General features: G+C 41.5%; 1 protein-coding gene across 1 annotated transcript in view; it reads left to right on the plus strand.

Annotated features, from left to right (window-relative positions):
* Positions 1-15750, plus strand: part of LOC122558362 (uncharacterized) — a 49169-nt gene extending 33419 nt beyond the window's left edge. Inside the window, exon 10 of the mRNA XM_087995853.1 lies at positions 15531-15750. Coding sequence (XP_087851979.1) covers positions 15531-15750 — 220 coding nt within the window. The remainder of the gene's footprint in view (positions 1-15530) is intronic.
* Positions 15751-20598: the final 4848 nt, after the last annotated feature.

Consider the following 20598-nt stretch of genomic DNA (forward strand, 5'->3'; position numbering starts at 1 on the left):
GATCAGCTTTGATTTGACTGGTGGAACAGGCTTCAGAGAGTAAGTAGGCTATTTCTGGCTCTACATTTTCAATGATTAACAGACTCTATGAAACCCTCTTTCCTTTCCTGACACCTTCACTTCCAACAACACATGTCAAAATGTGTGGACTTTAGTATCACGAAATTTAGGACTATTCCATTCAACTGCTTCTGCTGCTTTCCCCTTCCCTACAACCCACACCTCTTCCTAGTTCCTGTTCCATTTCCTCTAATTCCATTCAATAGGATCATAGCTGATCTCACTTCAGCCTCCACTCCACTCTCCTGCCCGCATACCATAACCCTTCAACCAGTTACTAATTAAAAATCTGTCTACCTCCTCCTCAAACTTACTCACTGTCCCAGCATTCACCACATTCTGGGGTATTGAATTCCACAGATTTACGACTGTTTGAGAGAAGTAACTTTTCCTCGTATCTGCTTTAAATCTGCTACCCCTTATTCTAAAACTATGACCTCTCATTCTAGATTGCCCTACAGGACAAAATACCTTCTATAATGTCTATGTTGTCAATCCCTTTTAGCATCTTATATACTCCGTTAGATGCCCCGTAGAGGTTTTGTTCCTGTCTGAAGGCAAAATTGAGGCTTCCTGCCTTCTGCAGATGAGTGGAGGCTTCTTGTTTTCTTTCTAATGAAATGAACAATTTTCTGCCTTTCATGGCTAAATAGACAATTTTCATGCTTTTCAGTGACTTTTCTAAACATTGCTTTGTGTCTGCAGCCTTAAGAAATTTTGGTCTCCAGTACCATGATTTACATTATGAATAGAACAAAGAATGGTACAGCACAGTATAGGCCCTTTGGCCCTCGATGTTCTGCCGGCCTTTTATCCTACTCTAAGATCGGACTAACCTACATAACCTTATTTGTACTATCTTCTATGTACCGATCCAAGAGTCACTTAAATGCCCCTAATGTATCTGACTCTACTACCACTGCTGGAAGTACATTCAATACACCCACCCTTCTCTTTGTAAAGAACCGACCTCTGACATCTCCCTTAAACCTTCCTCCAATTACCTTAAAATTATGCCCCCTCATGACATTTCTGCTCTGAGAAAAAGTCTCTAGCTATTCACTCTACCTATGCCTCTCATTATCTTGTACACCTCTATCAAGTCACCTCTCATCCTTCTTTGGTCCAGGCAGCATCCTGGTAAATCTCTTCTGCACCCTCTCTAAAGTTTTCACATCATTTTAATAATGAGATGACCAGAACTGAACACAATATTCCAAGTATGGTCTAACCAGGGCTCTGTGAAGTTGCAGCATAACCTCCTGGCTCGTAAACTCAATGCCCCTGCAAATGAAAGCCAACACACCATACACCTGTTTAACAATTGTATCAAATTGGGTGGCAACTTTGAGGGATCTATGGCCATGGACCCCAAGATTCCTTAGTTCCTCCACATTGCCAAGAATCCTGTCTTTAACCCTGTATTCGGCATTCAAATTCAACCTTCTAAAGTGAATCACTTCACATTTTTCTGGGTTGAACTCCATCTGCCACTTATCCATGTAGTTCTGCATCCTGTCAATGTCCAATTGCAACCTACAACAGCCCTCCACAGAATCCACAACACCACCAATCTTGGTGTTATTGGCAAGCTTGATAACCCACCTTATCCAAGTAATTTATAAAGATCACAAAGAGCAAGAGGTCCCAGAACCGATCCCTGTGGAATACTATTGGTCACCGAGCTCCAGGCTAAATACTTTCCATCTCCCACCACCCTCTACCTACTTTGGGCCAGCCAATTCTGTATTCAGACAGCTGGATTTCCCTGTATCCCATGCCTCCTTACTTTCTGAATAAGCTTACCAAACGGAACCTCATCTAATGCCTTACTAGAATCAAATACACCACACCCACTGTGTTTGCCACATTCTCAAAGAATTCAGTAAGGTTTTTGAGGGTTGAACTCCCCTTCACAAACCATGTTAACTATCTCTAATCAAACTAAGATTTTCTAAGTAACCTTTCATTTTTAGCATCACTTCAAAAGTCTTTAAACTATTTTCTTTTGTTCGACTCTGCTTTAAGTTGTCCATTCTGTTGTTTTAATTCTGCTTTGCGACATTCGTGTCTACTGTGACTTTGATATAAATTACTTCTGTGTACTACTACTTACTGTAGCCATGTCGCATGCTAGCTGGCAGCAGTGCTCATTGTGTATTGAAAGTCATTTTTTTTTAACTTGGAGCCTCCTTGGCCTGTGTTTTGCTTGTTGATTTGAAGTTCTTCCCCTTGCCCGCATGGATTTTTAACTTCATTCATGCATTTCTGATAACTTTGTTTCTCAGCCAAACTCTAACTAAGAGTGCATCTACAGATTCTCACTGTAAACTGATTAGATTAGATTACTTTACAGTGTGGAAACAGGCCCTTCGGCCCAACAAGTCCACACCGACCCACCGACGCGCAAACCATCCTACATTTACCCCTTATCTAACACTACGGACAATTTAGCATGGCCAATTCACCTGACCTGCACATCTTTGGACTGTGGGAGGAAACCGGAGCACCCGGAGGAAACCCACGCAGACACGGGGAGAATGTGCAAACTCCAAACAGTCAGTCGCCTGAGGCGGGAATTGAACCCGGGTCTCTGGCGCTGTGAGGCAGCAGTGCTAACCACTGTGCCACCGTGCCGCCCACCAGCTGTTTCTAGTTCACACTGCTTCTTTTCTGTGCTTGTCTCAAAATGTCTGTGGATTGGCAGAAGCAAAAATGCCCTTTAGTAGAGTGATATCCTCTTCTTGTTGGATGTGGGAGTTTAGGGAGAGTTGACATTTTACTGAGGATTATATATACAATAAATGCTGTTGGTTGCGAATGGATCGGTTGGAGAAACAGTTAGAGGCAATGAGGAATTTACAAGAGTAGGGGGATGTGATGGATGGCAGTTATAGAAAAGAAGAAACGTTGCAGATACAGTTACATAGATAGGTTAACTCCAGGAAAGGGAAGAGAGGTAGGCAGGTAGTGCAGGAGTCCTCTGTGGCTATCCCCACTTCAAACAAGTATGCTGTTCTGGAAAATGTAGGGGGTGATGCATTCTCAGAGGAATGTAGCACGAACAGCCAAGTTTCTGGTACCAAGACTGGCTCTAATGCAATGAGGGATATGTCAGGTTCCAAGAGATCAATAGTGTTTGGGGACTGTCTAGTCTGAGGCACAGACAGATGTTTCTGTGGCTAGCAGCGAAAAATCAGAATGGTGTGTTGCCTCCCTGGTGCCAGGAACAAGGATGTCTCAGAGAGGGTGCAGAATGTTCTCAAGGGGGAGAGGGACCAGCAGGAAGTCATTGTCCACATTGGAACCAATGACATAGGAAGGGAACAAATGATATTCTGAAGGGAGAATATAGAGAATTATGCAGGAATTTAAAAAAGGAGATCCTCAAGAGTAGTAATATCTAGATTACTCCCGGTGCTACGAGCTAGTGAGGGTAGGAATTGGAGGATAGAGCAGATGAATGCATAGCTGAGGAACTGGTGTATGGATGAAGTGTTCACATTTTAGATCATTGGAATCTCTTCTGGGGTAGACGTGACCTGTACAAGAAGGACAGATTGCACCTGAATTGGAAGAGGACTAATATACTGGCAGGGAGATTTGCTAGAGATACTCAGGAGGATTTAAACTAGAAAGGTGGGGGTGGGGGGGGTGGAGTGGGGGTGGTGTTGTGGCAGTGGGACCCAGAGAGATAGTGAGGAAAGAGATCAATCTGAGACTGGTACAGTTGAGAAAAGAAGCAAGTCAAACAGTCAGGGCAGGCAGGGGCAAAGCAGAGAACAAGGTAGGACTAAATAAATTAAACTGCATTTATTTCAAAGCAAGAGGCCTAACAGGGAAGACAGATGAACTCAGGGCATGGTTAGAAACATAGGACTGGCTATCATAGCAGTTACAGAAATGTGGCTTAGGGATGGACAGGACTGGCAGCATAATATTCCAGGATATAAATTGCTACAGGAAGGACAGAAAGGGAGGCAAGAGAGGAGGGGGAGTGGCATTTTTGTAAGGGATAGCAATACAGCTGTACTGAGGGAGGATATTCTCAGAAATACATCCAGGGAAGTTATTTGGGTTGAACTGATAAATAAGAAAGGAATGGTCACCTTATTGGGCTTGTATTATAGACCCCCTAATAGTCAGAGGGAAATTGAGAAACAGATTTGTAAGGAAATCTCAGTTATCTGTAAGAGTAATAGGGTAGTTATGGTCAGGGATTTTAACTTTCCAAACATAGACTGGGACTGCCATAGTGTTAAGGATTTAGATGGAGAGGAACTTGTTAAGTGTGTACAAGAAAATTTTCTGATTCAATATGTGATGTGCCTACGAGAAAAGGTGCAAAACTTGACCTACTCTTGGGAAATAAGACAGGGCAGGGGACTGAGGTGTCAGTGGGGGGGCACTTTGGGGCCAGCAACCATAATTCTATTAGATTTAAAATAGTGATGGAAAAGGATAGACCAGATCTAAATTGGAGGAAGGCTAATTTTGACAGTATTAGGCAAGAACTTTCAAAAGCAGATTGAGGGCAGATGTTCACAGGAAAATGGGAAGCCTTCAGAAATGAGATAACAAGAATCCAGAGGCAGTAATTCCTGTTAGGGTGAAAGGAAAGGCTGGTAGATGTAGGAAATGCTGGATGACTAGAGAAATTGAGGGTTTGGTTAAGAAAAAGAAGGAAGCATATGTCAGTTATAGACAAGATAGTTTGATTGAGTCCTTAGATGAGTATAAAGGCAGTAGGGGTATACTTAATAGGGAAATCAGGATGGCAAACAGGGGACAAGAGATAGCTTCGGCAAATAGAGTTAAGGAGAATTCAAAGGGTTTTAACAAATACATTAAGGACAGAAGGGTAAGTAGGGAGAGAATAGGGCCCCTAAAAAAATCAGCAAGGCAACCTTTGTGTGAAGCTACAGTAGATGGGGGAGATACTAAACGAGTATTTTGCATCGGTGTTTACTGTGGAAAAGGACATGGAAGGTATAGAATGTAGGGAAAGAGATGGTGACATCTTGAAAAATGTCCATATTACAGAGGAGGAAGTGCTGGATGTCTTGAAACACATAAAAGTCGATAAATCCCCAGGACGTGATCAGGTGTACCCTAGAATTTTGCAGAAAGCTAAGGAAGTAATTCCAGGGCCCCTTGCTGAGATATTTGTACTATTGATAGTCACAGGTGAGGTGCCAGATGACTGGAGGTTGACTGACCGTTTAAGAAGGGTGGTAAGGACAAGCCAGAGAAGTATAGACTGGTGAGCCTGACGTCGGTGGTGGGAGAGAATCCTGAAGGATAGGATGCACATATATTTGGAAAAGCAAAGACTGATTAGGGATGGTCAACATGGCTTTGTGCGTGGGAAATCATGTGCCTCACAAACTTGAGTTTTTTGGTGAAGTAACAAAGAGGATTGATGAGGGCAGAGCGGTAGACGTGATCCGTATGGACTTCAGTTAGGCATTCAACAAGGTTCCCCATGGAAGACTGCTTAGCAAAGTTAGATCTCATGGAATACACCGAGAACTAGCCATTTGGATACAGAACTGGTTCCAAGGTGGGAGACAGAGGGTGGAGGTGGAAGGTTGTTTTTCAGACTGGAGGCCTGTGACCAGTAGAGTACCACAAGGATTGGTGCTGGGTCATTACTTTTCGTCATTTATATAAATGATTTGGATGTGAGCATAAGAGGTATAGTTAGTAAGTTTGCAGAGGACACCAAAATTGGAGGTGTAGTGGACAGTGAAGAAGGTTACCTCAGATTACAACAGGATCTTGATCAAATGGACCAATGGCCCAAGAAGTGGCAGATGGACCCCAGGAGACTTATCTGCAGAGGCGAGCCAGATCTCGGAGTTTGTAAAGCTCCGAGAGAAGATCAACGCGTCGATTGAAGAGACCCAGTCCAGGTGGGAGTCGAGGTCGTCAGAAAAATATTCTGTTGCTGGGCCTTCCCAAACCGGAGAAGGAAGGCCAGTTTGTTGAGTTTTTGGAGCAATGGTTCCCACAACTACTGAAGCTGGAGTTCGAATTAGGCCGAGTGCGGGTTGAGTAGGCCTACTGGGTTGCTGTACGCAGGCCCGGGTCGGACCAATGCCTCCGCCCAGTCCTAGTGCGAATCTAGAACAAGAGGGAAAAACAAATATTGCTGGAGGCTTCCAGAGTTTTGAGGAAGGGATCCCCAAGCCATGGTATACAAGGGATCCAAAATAATGCTGTTCCAGGACTTTTCTCCGGTTGTGGTACGCAAGAGGAAGGCATTTGATGAGGTAAACAAGCGTGTGAGGGATTTAAATATTCAATATTCCATGCGATACCCGGCAACACTGCGCTTCAGTCATGGAGGGTCTGTGCATAACTTCAGATCACTGGAAAAAGTAAAAGAATGTTTGGATGCTCTCAAATGTACTGATGGACTTGAACTACATGGACAATGACTTTATTTTACCCCCTTTTGTTTTTATCCTCCTCTTTTCCATGCTTCCCTGGAGAGGTTTGTTCTCTATTTTAACTCTTATCTTAATACGCTTGGATTATCCGATTGTTGAGAGATGTTTCTGGGTCTTTTTTTCCTTAATATTTGTTGGGATTGTAATTTTATATATTCTATTTTATGTTGTTGCCTTGTTAAGAGTTCCTAGGTAATAATATGGAGAGGGTGGGTTGGTTGCTCACTTCCAACTCTTGTGTTATATCTTATGTTTTTTTTCAGTGTAGTTCTTAGTTGTTTCGATTTAGTTGTTATAAAGGTTGTATTTTTAAATTCATGTGAATTGTTTATGGTCTCTACTCAATGCTTCTTGAGTGGGGTTCTTCCTCCTGGGGGGTCTTGGACTTTCTTGAAACATCATGGCTAGTCATTCGTTTAAATGGTGCACTTGGAATATCAAGGGGAGCCACTCGCCAATTAAAAGGAAAAAGATATTGTCAAGTCTTAAAAAAGAGGGTTGATGTAGCCCTTTTACAGGAGACACATCTACTTGATAAGGAGCATTCGAAGCTACAGCAGGGAGGATTTTGTCAGGTGTTCTTTTCATCTTTTAGCTCAAAACGTAGGGGTCATTCTTATCCGGAAGAATCTTCCCTTTCAAATGTTAAGCCAGATAAAAGATGAGTCCAGACAGTATATATTACTTAAAGCGCTAATAGATGGAGAGGAGTACGGGATTTTGAATGTACATTGCCCCCCCCCCCCCCCCCGGCACATCCTTTTAAATTTGTAACAGGCGCGCTCTCCAAGTTGATAGCTCTCGGGTGTGTCATATAATTATAGGGGGAGGTTTTAATTGTATTATCAATCCCGAGGTGGATAGAATACCTAGGAGCTCTGTGGGGATATCTCAGAGACCTAGGCAGTTGGCTGATCTGAATAAGGAGTTGAGACTGGCAGATGTGTGGAGATGGCTTCTCCCTGAGGGTAGAGATTTTACTTTTTACTCTAACCCATACAAGTGTCATACCAGAATCAATATGTTTTTTGTCCCCTCGACCTTCCTGAATTCAATATTGTCTTGTAAAATTGGGAATATATCTACTTCCGACCACACAGCAGTGTATATGAAGGTCAAGACTAGTGATGACAAAATGAGTTCCCGACATTGGCGTATGGACCCTTTCCTATTGAAGGATAGTAAGTTCATAGATATTTCTTGCAGGAATTTAAAATTTTCTGGGGTATGAATTTAAATATGGCCAGCAACCCATCGATGATGTGGGAGACTGCTAAGGCATATGCGCGCGGCTTGGTTATCTCATATTCTGCGACCCGGAAAAGGCAAAAGGGAGAACAACAGCATCTGCTTGAGGCTCGGCCGAAGGCAGCTGAGTCAGTGTATGTTGATAAGCCATCCATTACTAAACTACAGCGGATTACAGCCCTCAGGGCTACTTTGAATACCGCACTTACTCAAACAGCAAAGAAAGAGATACTGTTTGCGAAGCAGAGATTATTTGAGCACGGCAATAAGCTGGGCAGGTATCTGGCATACCTTGCCAGAAAGAAAAAGGCTGCCCAATCCATTATGTCTATTAGAGAGAGTGAGTGCTGGTACCCTGACTTGTGATCCTAAAAAGATCAATGCAGCTTTTAGAAAGTTCTACTTCGAACTGTATAAGTCAGAGGGCTGTGAGGATAGATTGAGGAAGATGGAGTCTATTTTTAAAAATCTGGCCCTCTCGGGCTTAACCTCGGAGCAGGTGTCGCTTTTGAATGCCACCCCCCCAGACATTCAGGAAGTCCAGGAGGCAGTGAGGCAGCTCCAGATTGGTAAAGCGCCCGGACCAGACGGCTTCCAGGCTGAGTTCTATGAAGAATTTATAGACGAATTGGCCGGACCACTTATAGATATGTATAACTATTCATATAGTCAAGGTAGCCTCCCGCCCACCTTGAAAGAAGCAAATATCTCTCTCATTCTTAAGAAAGGAAACACCCTGGATGAGTGTACTTCGTACAGACCTATATCCTTATTGAATGTGGACTTTAAAATCCTCTCAAAAATGTTGGCATTAAGACTGGAGAGAGTTCTGCCATTCATTATAAAATAGGATCACACGGAGTTTATCAAAGGTTGCAGATCTCCTGATAACATTAGAAAAGTGTTAAACATAGTACAAGCCTGCCAGCAGGCAGTGATAACAGGATTAATCATCTCCCTAGATGCAGAGATGACATTCGATTGTGTAGAATGCCATATCATTTTTATACTATGGAACGGTTTGGTATTGGAGAGGTCTTTACCAAATGGGTCGCAGTATTATATGACGACCCTAAAGCAGCGGTGATTACCAACGGCATAAGATCGTATAGCTTTAGTGTTGGCAGAGGTTGTCGTCAAAGATGCCCTCTCTCACCACTACTATTTACGCTAATGATTGAGCCTCTGGCGAAAGCTATCCGAACTGACCCTAATATAACGGCCTCGGAGGTAGAATCGGGTAAGCATAAAATCATTCTTTATGCGGACGACAAACTTCTTAAATGACCCATCAACATCTGTGCCCCACTTAATTCAAGTGGTTAACTTATTTGGTATGTTCTCAGGTTACAAAATTAACTTTACAAACTCAGAGGCCATGCATATCCAATTTTCTGGCTGGATCCTGTTTCCCCTTTCAGTGGTCACTGGGAGGTTTCCTCTATTTAGGTATTTTTATTACTCTGGTATTTGGTCAGCTATACAAAGCTAATTATACGCATTTATTAGAGCAAATAAGGCAGGACCTCCAACGCTGGGAAGATCTCCCGATATTCCAGCTGGGACGAATAGCTTTAGTCAAGATGAATATTCTACTTTGCCTTCTATACCCCATGAGAATGCTTCCTTTGATGTTGCCGAGACAGGCACTGTGTAATCTTTATGGCTGGCTTTGTTCCTTTATCTGGAATTATAGACGGCCCCTTGTTAAAGTAAAGGCCCCACAAGTAAAGGGAGAATTAGATTTTCCGGATTTCGGGAGGTACCAACTGAGTTCCCTTTTATCATATGTGGCTGATTGGGTCTCTTTTGACCCACAATCAACTTAGCTGGATGTTGAGGCTTCCCAATCAAAATGTCCCCTCATAAATCTATTATTTATGGATAAGATGAGAGTTATTAAGGATCATTGTAAAAACCAAATTGTACTGAACACAATCAAAGCTTGGAGGATGATGCGACAGGAAGAGGGTAATTCACAGAAACCCTCTCCTTCTACTCCTATAGTGGGAATGTTGGGATTTCAGCCAGGCTTGACTGACATTGGATTTAAAATTTAGGAGTCCAGAGGTATCTCCTGTTTGGGAGATCTGTTCAATGGGGAGGTCATGATGTCCTTCGAACAGTTGCATCAGAGGTTCGCGTTGCCTAACAAGGACCTTTTTTGATATTTTCAACTACGAGATTTCATACAAAAAAAAACACATTAATGACTAATCTGTACAAGTCAGATATGGAAAGGAGAGTGCTTCGGCCAATGGGTGCACCCTCGGTCAGTATTCTCTACCACTCGCTCGGTAATAAGGTATCGAAGGACATGGAATAATTATATAAAACCTGGAATCAAGAATTAGGGATGGAAATCTCCTTAGAGTGTGGGAGGATATCTGGGGAAGAACTAGGAAGATCTTATCTGTAATAAACTCAGGCTATTCGATTGAAGGTACTACATAGGGCTCTTATGGCACCAGAACGACTTGCAAAGTTCAAGGCAGGAGCATCCACAATGTGCCCTAAATGTAAAATAGAAGTTGGTACTCTCAGTTATTGTCTGTGGACATGCCATAAGATTCGTAGATATTGTGACAGTATAGCGAATGCCTTGGCGAAGATTTTGGGAATGGAGATTGGGTTGGACTCATTCTTGTCTCTCCTTTTGGGCTTTCCAAATTTTCCTTCTCTAGATGCATATGGGAAGAAACTATTTACTATCCTTTCTGTTTGTGCACGGAAAAATATTTTAGTAAGTTGGGTATTGGAAACCCCCCCGGGACTTTTGAATTGGCATAGGATTGTTATGGAATATATTCGCCTGGACTTCCTTACGAATATGGTGCACCAAAAAATGGAATTATTTTACAGAACATGGCGGCCCTTTTTGAACTACACCGATGCAGATGTACTGGCCATACTGTTTTGCTGTAAGGATGATGTTTGTTGGTTCAGGGGCACCTGGGAGGAAAGAGTCCTGTATAAATACAGGTTTTGTTGGACGTGGTAAAATTTTAGTTTGAATGTGTGTTTATTTATTTATATACTTTTTTTCCCTTTTTTGTTGTCAATAATGTACGACACTGTGGTCTTTTTTTTATACGTAGAGTTTTCTTTCTTATATCTTATTTTGTGTTTTGGTAGTTTGTAGAATAGCTTAGTAGTTAGTTTTCTTAATTTTATATTGGTGCTGTTATTATATTGTAAAGTGGATACACTATTTTGTATTAATTTTGTAATTTAGTTAAGAAAAACTCAATTTTTTTACAAAGAAATTTATTGGGAATATATTAAAAGCATCACTTGAGCATGCTTTACTCTGACACGCTTGTTTTGGCGTTCAAGTTTGGTGCCATGACTAGGAGGTGCCAGTGTTGGACTGTGGTGGACAAGGTTGAAAATCACACAGCGGCAGTGCCGTTCCTTCATCAGGTGGTTGTGATGGGGGGGGTGGGGAGGCAGCGCTACGGGGGCTGGTGCTTCCAGGTGGACCTGTTGGTCTGTGGCCTGGTGTTGTGTGGTTTTTGACTTTCAAGTTTGGTGCAATAGCAAATAATTACTTCCTTCAGTATCACACTTAGACTTCACAAAATTTGTGTGGCACTCATTAGAAACCAAAGGCAAATTATGTGTGAGAATAGCTTGAAAGTTCCAGAGAGGAATTGTTGCAAAAATTTTAAATGTGAATCAAACTTGAGTGGTCAGCAAATTCCATCAATAAAATGAAGTTGAACGAGAAAAAAGAATAGGCTGGGGTTGTTTTCTCTGGACCATCAGAGGCTGAAGGGTGACCTTATAGAGGTGTATAAAATTATGAAGGGCATGGATAGGATAAACAGACAAAGTCTCTTCCCTGGCATGGGTGAATCCAGAACTAGAGAGCATAGGTTTAGGATGAGAGGGAAAGATATAAAAGAGACCTAAGGGGCAACTTTTTCATGCAGAAGGTGGTACGTGTGTGGAATGATCTGCTAGAGGAAGTGGTGGAGGCCAGTACGATTACAACATTTAAAAGGCATCAGGATGGGTATATAACTAGGAAGGGTTTGGAGGAATATCGGCCAGGTGCTGACAAGTGGGAGTAGATTGGGATATCTGGTCGGCATGGACAATTGGACTGAAGGGTCTGTTTCTGTGCTGTACATCTCTATCTGAATGAAAGACATTAGCTCTAAGAGTGCTGTTTCTTCCTTGTTGGTGATTACCTGAATTCCTGTTGATTGCTTGTTTGTTCAAGTATTTGCAGCTACTGACTATGAGTATTCGTAAAAAAGTCTTTAAAGCTGTAAACTCTCTGTGTCTCCTGGAAATTTCCTCTCCTGGGTCCAATGATTTTTTTTCACTAATGCACCTTCTATTATGCAACAATGCTGATTGCTGATCTTCATGTGATCTTTTTGGTAGAAGGATACTACTACTACTGATCATCTTTCCTTGACTGAGTCAAGGTGTCTGTGTGATTTTCAGTGGTAGAGGGTCAACCACTTTTGAATCTGAACAATAGCAGGGTGTTGTCTTAAAAAGATACAGTTTATTGCATGATAGCAATTATATACATGCTACATTAGCAGAAAAAACCTCCTCAAGACATCTCCAATATCACATGGCAGTCTCTAGCCAATTTGATTCACTCCACATGATACCAAGAAATGGCTTGAGACACTCGAAATTGAAAAGTCCATGGGCCCCGACAACAGTGCTTCAGAACTTGAGTGGACAAAATGAGGCAGATGGAGTATAATGTGAGAAAATTAGGTTGGCCTTTTTGACAGGAAGAATAGAACGGCAGAGAATTACATGGAGGAAGATCTTTGAAGGTTGTGGTGTCCTAATACATGATTCACAAAAAGCTAGCATGCAGATCCAGCAAGGAGTTAAGAAGGCAAATGGAATATTGGCTTTTATTCCGAAGAGGGTGGAATATAAAAGTAGGCAAGTATTGTTATTACCATACATTTATGAGACCATATGTAAATAATGCTATTTTTGTTACTTTACTTAAGAAGGCAGTTCAGTGAAGGGGTTGTCTATGTGTACATACTGAGCAGCTTGGGTTTTTGCTCATTGAAGTTTAGAAGAAACATATAAGATTCTGAGGGAAAGTAAGAGAAAGAACAGTGGATGCTGGAAATCAGAAACAATAATAGAAATTACTGGAAAAACTCAACAAGTCTGGCAGCATCTGTGGAGAGTAAGCAGAGTTAACATTTTGGGTCCAGTGACTCTTCTTCAGAACAGGATAGACACTGAGAAGATTCTCCCTTTGTAGGGGAACTAAGAAGCAAGTGGCACACCATCAGAGCAAAGCTCTCCCATTTATATAGTGATCTTAACTTTCTGTTGACAGTATGAAATAATTCTCTTTTGGCAACAGAGGTAACATCAACAGATTGATTTATGTTTTGCTTTGTCTATGATTTGAGGAAGCTAAATGAAATCCACTGTTTATGTCACCATGTTACGTTTAGCATACCTTGAATTTTTGAAGTTGTTGCATCTGGACCATGTACTTCCATCTTTGTATGCTGTAATGCCTTTGAAAGGACAAGCTTAAAATTAACCCAATGTCCGTTAATGTAATGTAATGTCTGTAAACGTTAGGTCAGTCATTTAAAATGGTAATTTCTCTTCAGAATGTCTCCGGTATCTTTTCTAATGGTAGGATATTATCTGATGTGATAATGCAGGTGCTCCAAAGTTATTAACCTCTTTATAAGAATAAAGTTTGTTGTTTTTTGCTCTTCTCAAGTTGTGCACTACTTTTGCACTGCATATGGGTGTGACCTATAGTTTTATAGATGTAGCATTCTTTTGTCATGTTTGAGCAATGCCTTCAGCTTTGTTGCTCTGCAGTGCTGATACTGACTCATAATATGTGGCTGTTCTCTGTGTTGGCTTTTCAAGTGCCATTTTGGATTGTCTGCACCTTATAAAGTGAATAGTTTCTGTTGCACTCCTGTGGGAGGTTTGTTATTCTTCTTAGAGAATCTGCCTATGAGTCTTTCCATTCTCACCTTCCAGCATGATTTGAATAGATTTTACTAAAGTTAATTCTTCTTTGGATTATTAGAAATGTGACGTCACTTAGCAATAATTCCAACAACAATACGGGTGCATGGTGGCACAGTGGTTAGCACTGCTGCCTCACAGTGCCAGAGACCCGGGTTCAATTCCCGCCTCAGGCGACTATCTGTGTGGAGTTTGCACATTCTCCCCATGTCTGCATGGGTTACCTCTGGGTGCTCCGGGTTCCTCCCACAGTCCAAAAATGTGCATATTAGGTGAATTGGCCATGCTAAATTGCCCATAGTGTTAGGTGTAGGGGAATGGGTCTGGGTGGGTTGCTCTTCGGCGGGTCAGTGTGGACTTGTTGGGCCGAAGGGCCTGTTTCCACACTGTAAGTAAGTAATCTAATCTAATACTGCCTCTTATGAATTCTGATTTCAAAGGTCCATAGTCATAGTTTTTCAGCAATCTGTAGAGATCATTAATGAAATCACTTATGGATTTCCATGGAATTAAACTGAACTGGTTTAAATCCCAAGTGTGTGGATCTTCTAAAAATCTTAAGGTTGTTTGAACCTTCTTCTTCTGTTATATTCCTTTTACAAGTCATTTAATTTTTGCCTTTACAATAAAGGCTGCAGATTTTCACTTCTGCTGTCCAGATTATAAATTATTTTTCTGGTCCTTGACCTTACCCGTCCCTTATGGGACATATATACCACAGCAGTGATGCTTGTTTTGAGAGGTGAGAGCTTTTTTTATTCCCTGTATTATCTTTGCACTGCTATATAACAGTTCATTAAAGGGAAAAGGCTTGGGATAGTTATTTAAGGTATGGGATCCAAAAGATTTCACATTGCGCTCCACCTGTTCTTATGATATCCTACAGTCTCTGGGTGAACAAACACATAGTCACACACAAGGCAAATGTGACATTCCTAGCTCCTAATACCTGTAATTATACCAAGCTAGTTAATGTTAATTGTAACTATTGTTTTAATGCAATACACAGTGTGTTGTAATGTAAGACAGATGCTTCTTCTTGTTAACACTACATAGTGGTCTATCATCTACTGATGAATAGAAAGGCCCTTAGACATTGCACAGGAGGGATGATTGGTGTCATACCATTGCAACAAGATACAACAAGTTTGTAATGCTGGGACCCAAGAATATCACGAAATCCATTAGGATCTTGAATGGTTCTATTAAGTCACCCCTCACAGCTTCTGTAATCTATCCATGTAACTGAAGTTCCTCATCCCTGCAGTAATTCTTGTGAATCTTTTTCACACTCTCTCTAGTGATTTCATATCTTGCCAAAGGTATTGTGCCCAGAATTGCATGCAATGCTTTAGTTGAGTTTGAATCAACCTTGTGTACAGACTTATAATTTCCTTTACAAGCCTGCATACATTATCCATATCAGATCTTGGGTAATGCTGATATTGGCCTTAGTGAATATTAACCATTGTCATGGCCTCTTAGGTTGAGCCTTGGAGTTAGAGCAGCCCATTTATATTTGTCTAAGTTACAATTACAGAGCTGTGTAAAATGAAATTCCAACAAGAGCTAAAATTTTCCAAATTATTTTAATTTTATTTTCAAAATTTAGTTTAGTAAGCCAGTGTGAGATAAGTGTGTTATTACTTTGCATGATTGCCTATGGAAACTGTCAACATGAGTAAAAATGGTTGGGAGAAGCCCAAATTGTTAAATGATTAATTTAGTCCATTTGAGTTTAAATTAGTTTTAAATCTTTCAACTTAGGCCTCAGAAACTGAAGAAAAAGAAACATAATTTTGACGACGAAAATAAACATGACTATTTTGAAACTCGAAGGCAATTCTTCATCCTTCATCTGCAAGATATAAAATCCCAAGCTCCTTTTTATCAAGCTGCACTGGAATCTGCACTGATAAATTACATGGGAATGACTAAGGGCTCTCTGACAGCAATTAAAGAACTGACTCGTCACTACTGTCATTAAAAAAGGTCACTGTTCAATACTTGAGAGACATTTGTTTTTGCTTATCTGGTAGTATTAAGTCAATTTGGGAGGTGTTATATGCAACTGCATTTGTGCTGCATGTTGCATATTTTACTGCTTTCATTATTAGATTAGATTCCCTACAGTGTGGAAACAGGCCCTTTGGCCCAACAAGTCCACACTGACCCTCCGAAGAGTAACCCACTCAGACCCATTTCCCTACATTTACCCCTGACTAAAGCACCTAACACTATGGGCAATTTAACTTGGACAATTCACCTGACCTGCACATGTTTGGACTGTGGGAGGATACCGGAGCACCCGGAGGAAATCCACGCAGACACGGGGAGAAAGTGCACACAGTCGCCCGAGGCTGGAATCGAACCTGGGTCCCCAGCGTTGTGAGGCAGCAGTGCTAACCACTGAGCCGCTCCATTATTATTTATCATTTACCACATTTTCATAAATACTTTCTACAAAGGAAGCATAATTTTAAATCTAACATTTTGACATAATTCTTCAGAGAACTGATTTACAAGAATTCATACACAGTGAAACTTTTACCAGTCAAATTGTCTTAAAATTTAGTCATTTTCATTTGAAAATTGATTTAGTTATCCAATCATTTTTTTTCTCAATTGCAAGAAAACATTAATTTGTCAGCAAACATTTGCCTATTTTCTGGATTTTACTTCTATGATTTTTGATTTGCCTCTTTCCTCATTGCCATTAATCATTCTGTATTTGCTGGTATTCGGGGAGGGGCCAGAATGCTATCACAGAGGCCTTCGGCACTCTGCGGTGATGGTATTGTAACAAAGTTGTACTTTTAAAAATTGACTTTTATATTTACTGGTTGCTGAACCACTGATTATATTTTAAAAGGACTAAAACTCCTACTTGAAAGTGCAGCTTTAAGATGGCTGAATATTTACATCACTATGTAAGATAAATTCCAGTGTCATTAGATAGAACCAATCAGTCTAGAAACCTCAGCAGTGACAGTTACCATGAGCGGGATCATCTCCTGACCCAGCTGCAGGACATCCAATCAACTTGAAGGTGATTATGCATTAAATGTGATCAACTCAGGCAGTGAATTCTGGCTGAGAAAGGAATCTCTCCTAGTAATAATCAAATAAAGTTGAAACCATTCACCTGGAATTAAATAGCCATGACCATTTTAGGGCAGCTAATTAGCTCGAGAGAGAATCATGTGACAAGCCAGCTAACGTTTTGTGTTGAGAAACTGTTTTCTCCAGACCAGGGACAGAAGTAGAAAAGATGAAATGGCAAGAGCTGTGTCCCCACCATTTGTAAATTCTAACACTATCTGTTATTTGATTTCCATGTTCTGCTGGTAGAGATTTTAACAATTTTACTGAGATTTTATCATTGTCTCCAGGTAACAGATAAATCATCTATTCACAACTTGAAATCACCTCAAAGCTGAAACCAGAAGGAAAGCCAAGCTCAATCTGGATCCACCTAACTTCAATCCGCAAGAACTATATAAACTTACTGAGCTTTAAAATATCACTTTAGCTGTCCTCCCATTCTGTAACTTATTGGTGTTGTGTGTTTGCATTTGGAAATTAGTTTACTTAGATAGGGTTACTTGGACAACTTTTGAAACAACTCATGGAATCCTGTGTGTCTTTTGCAGTCACAGCATGTGAACAGTCAAAGACTTAGTGAATTTACAGGCATAACCTTTAACTTGTTGTAGTCAAATGAATGGAAGACGAGAGGAGTTAACTACACCTCCTCCCCATTTAAAATAGTAGGCATGGAAATCCAAACCATGTGTGGAGTCATTCTTTGTCAATTTTTAGATTCTTAAAATGTCAAATTTTAAAGCAACTGTTCTCCTTTGACTTTTCTTTCCAAATCCCAACTTTCCTCACTGCTTTATGTATTTGATTTGACAGTTAATTTATCCAGACTTGTTTCTTAGTCCTTAATCCCTCTGGTTAAGGAGATAACCGGATGAATTTTCTCAAAAAGTTGAAGTATCCATTTCAAGGAGGTTTATGGACGGTTTTTCTCTATGAGCTGTAGTGAGTTATCTTGTGCAATTTTACATTGCACATTTCATTAAGTATACACCACACATTCTTGGCACTTCCTTTGTACCCTTCTGATGAAGGGCTTTTGCACGAAACGTCGATTTCGAAGCTCCTTGGATGCTGCCTGAACTGCTGTGCTCTTCCAGCACCACTAATCCAGAATCTGGTTTCCAGCATCTGCAGTCATTGTTTTTACTTCCTTTGTACCAGCTTGTCTTGGTAATGACAGATATGCTCACCACTGTCAGAACCTCCTGATGTTCCCACCACCAGGGCCATATTTAAAGCCCAGCTGTGCACTAGTTCAACCCGTGCATGTTAGGAATTAACCTCACAGTTCCAGTGTGTAAAGAATTCCATGGGAGATGTCCAGTGGAGGAAAATGCGCACTGCACTTTGCTGACAGGGGCCTGGTGGATACGATGGTGCAATGAATGCCATTCGCTTTCTTCAGGACCACCAAAGTAAGCCATAGCATCAGATGCTGTCATAGTGGTCCGAAAATGCTACCTGGGTCAGTGCAGACACCTAACAGTGCAAAAGGATGTTAATGATCTTCTGTTCTCCACGAGTTAAGTGCCACCATTTTGTTCTGCTCTCTCACACCGATACTAAATCTTCCCCTGCACCCACCTCCCACCAAGATCTACTGTTGCATGCAGCATCTCCCCTTGATGACTCTCATAGATCCCAACTACAAAGTACCCTGCATGGCCTCAGTGCTTCCTACTCACTATAGTCATTTGTTTTCATCCACCTGCAGAACCATGAACAGCTGTGCCAGTTACTTACATCATACCCAATTCCTGCCCATTTCAGATGGAAGCTGCCCACAATGGACAGGCCAAAGACAGGTGGTCATACATCCTCTCACCCCCCCATGAGGAGAGAACCATGTACGAGCAGGACAGGACCATAACCACTCACATTGTGATCCACATTTCAGCAGCCATGTAAGACTCACTGTCAAGGCTGCACTCCTCTCCCATTAATATCATTTGTATTATTTCTTTATACAATCTTTCACTGGTTTTCTGCAGGCATGGGAAGCATCCACCTTGAAGACAGTTGACTCTTTGGACATCAGCTCCTCCCCCACCTCTAAGTAAGAATATGCAGAGCCCTCAGAGAAAGTACTGGCGAGGCTTGTCCCTACACCAACTGCTCAAATACTGAGCCTTCAATAGATGCTGTAACTCTAGTCAGGAGCACATTGTGGTGAGCATGTCACCGTCAGTCTCCGCAGCTGGCTAAGGAAGAAAAGCCCCAGGTTTCTGGCACTTGGAAGATTGCGAGGGGCTAGGCACCTGCTCAGCCCCAGGCAGGAGAGGAGCCAATGCTGCCAGCTATTAAAAGCTTCATTCAAACTGCATAAGCTAACACAGGAGCAGCAGGTAGGTTTGTTGAAGACACTTGGAAACCTGGAGAGCCCATCGATGCTATCTCCTGTGCTGCCTTGAGCACACAAGTGTCTGCATACCTCATGAGTATGTCGGAGACTGCTGTGAAGAGTCAGGTCCAGCGGAATGCTCATTGGCTGCAGCCGATGCTTACAGACTTAACTCCATCACTAGCAATTAGTGAAGGAAAAACAAACTGATAAGTTGTATTTGTACTTGGTAATAAAAAGAGATTACTTGTTCTTCCAGCATCAATAAAATTGATCAGTCAGTGAATGATAATATCATTTAACTTAGTTCCATGAGAAGCAGTTGTCAAATTCTGTGTAGCTTGTTATGTTTATTGCTGCAGTTGACCGTGGTGAAGGTGAGGTACCTCCTCAGAGGCCTGCTCCATTCTCACAGCTCTTCATCTCCAGCTATTTGGTCCAGCACAGTGGCTCAGTGGTTAGCACTGCTGCCTCACAGCACCAGGGATGCAGGTTCGATTTCAGCCTTGGTTGACTGTCTGTGTGGGGTTTGCACATTCTCCCCATGTCTGCGCGGGTTTCCTCCGGGTGCTCCGGTTTCCTTCCACAGTCCAAAGATGTGAAGGTCAGGTGAATTGGCCATACCAAATTGCCCATAGTGTTAGGTTCGTTAGTCAGAGGAAATGGGTCAAGCTGGGTCACTCTTTGGCAGGTCGGTGTGGACTTATTGCGCCGAAGGGCCTGTTTCCGTACTGTAGGGAATCTAATCTAATCATGTCCCTTTCACGCCTGATCCAGTTATCCAGAGCACAGTCTACAAAGATTGTGTGACGCACTCTCCATAGTGTCCTGCAGCAAATCCCAGACCCGTGTAAACATGGAAATCTCATTTTGAGTACAAATCACATGTTCCTCAATTGTGCAGTGAAGGAAGGTGTTACATACTATATACACTATATTATGAGCTCTGTCTTGGTCAGGGGATTGCATAACTGATTATCATCCATGGTTGGAGAGGTAAGCCCTTTGCCTTCCATTAGCCATTCTTGTAAGGCAGTAATCTTTGAAAGGAAGAAGAAACTTGAGTATTATCAAGGATATCAGTATTACGGAAGCTTCAAAGGTACCTTATGCAGACTGCTAAAATATAGGCCTGGGGACATATAAGAGAATGATGTGAAAAATCTATAGTTCAAGGTTGAAGAAAACTGTTCCAGGACTATGTGCAGGTGAGAGATATATTGGAATATGTTTATGAATTGTAGAATGCAGATGACAGTTTATAGGTCACCTAAGAGTTCTTTTGCTTCACATAGATAACGTGGATTAATTTGTAATAACCAATGCCATGATTCGGATTGCTTGTGTCCAAGATTTGTAATTGGCATGGTTGTAATTTGGCAAGAGGTA

This window comes from Chiloscyllium plagiosum, unplaced genomic scaffold (assembly GCF_037043375.1).
Source record: "Chiloscyllium plagiosum isolate Xiang-an unplaced genomic scaffold, Cpla_swu_hap1 HiC_scaffold_17, whole genome shotgun sequence".
Taxonomy (NCBI): Eukaryota; Metazoa; Chordata; class Chondrichthyes; order Orectolobiformes; family Hemiscylliidae; genus Chiloscyllium; species Chiloscyllium plagiosum.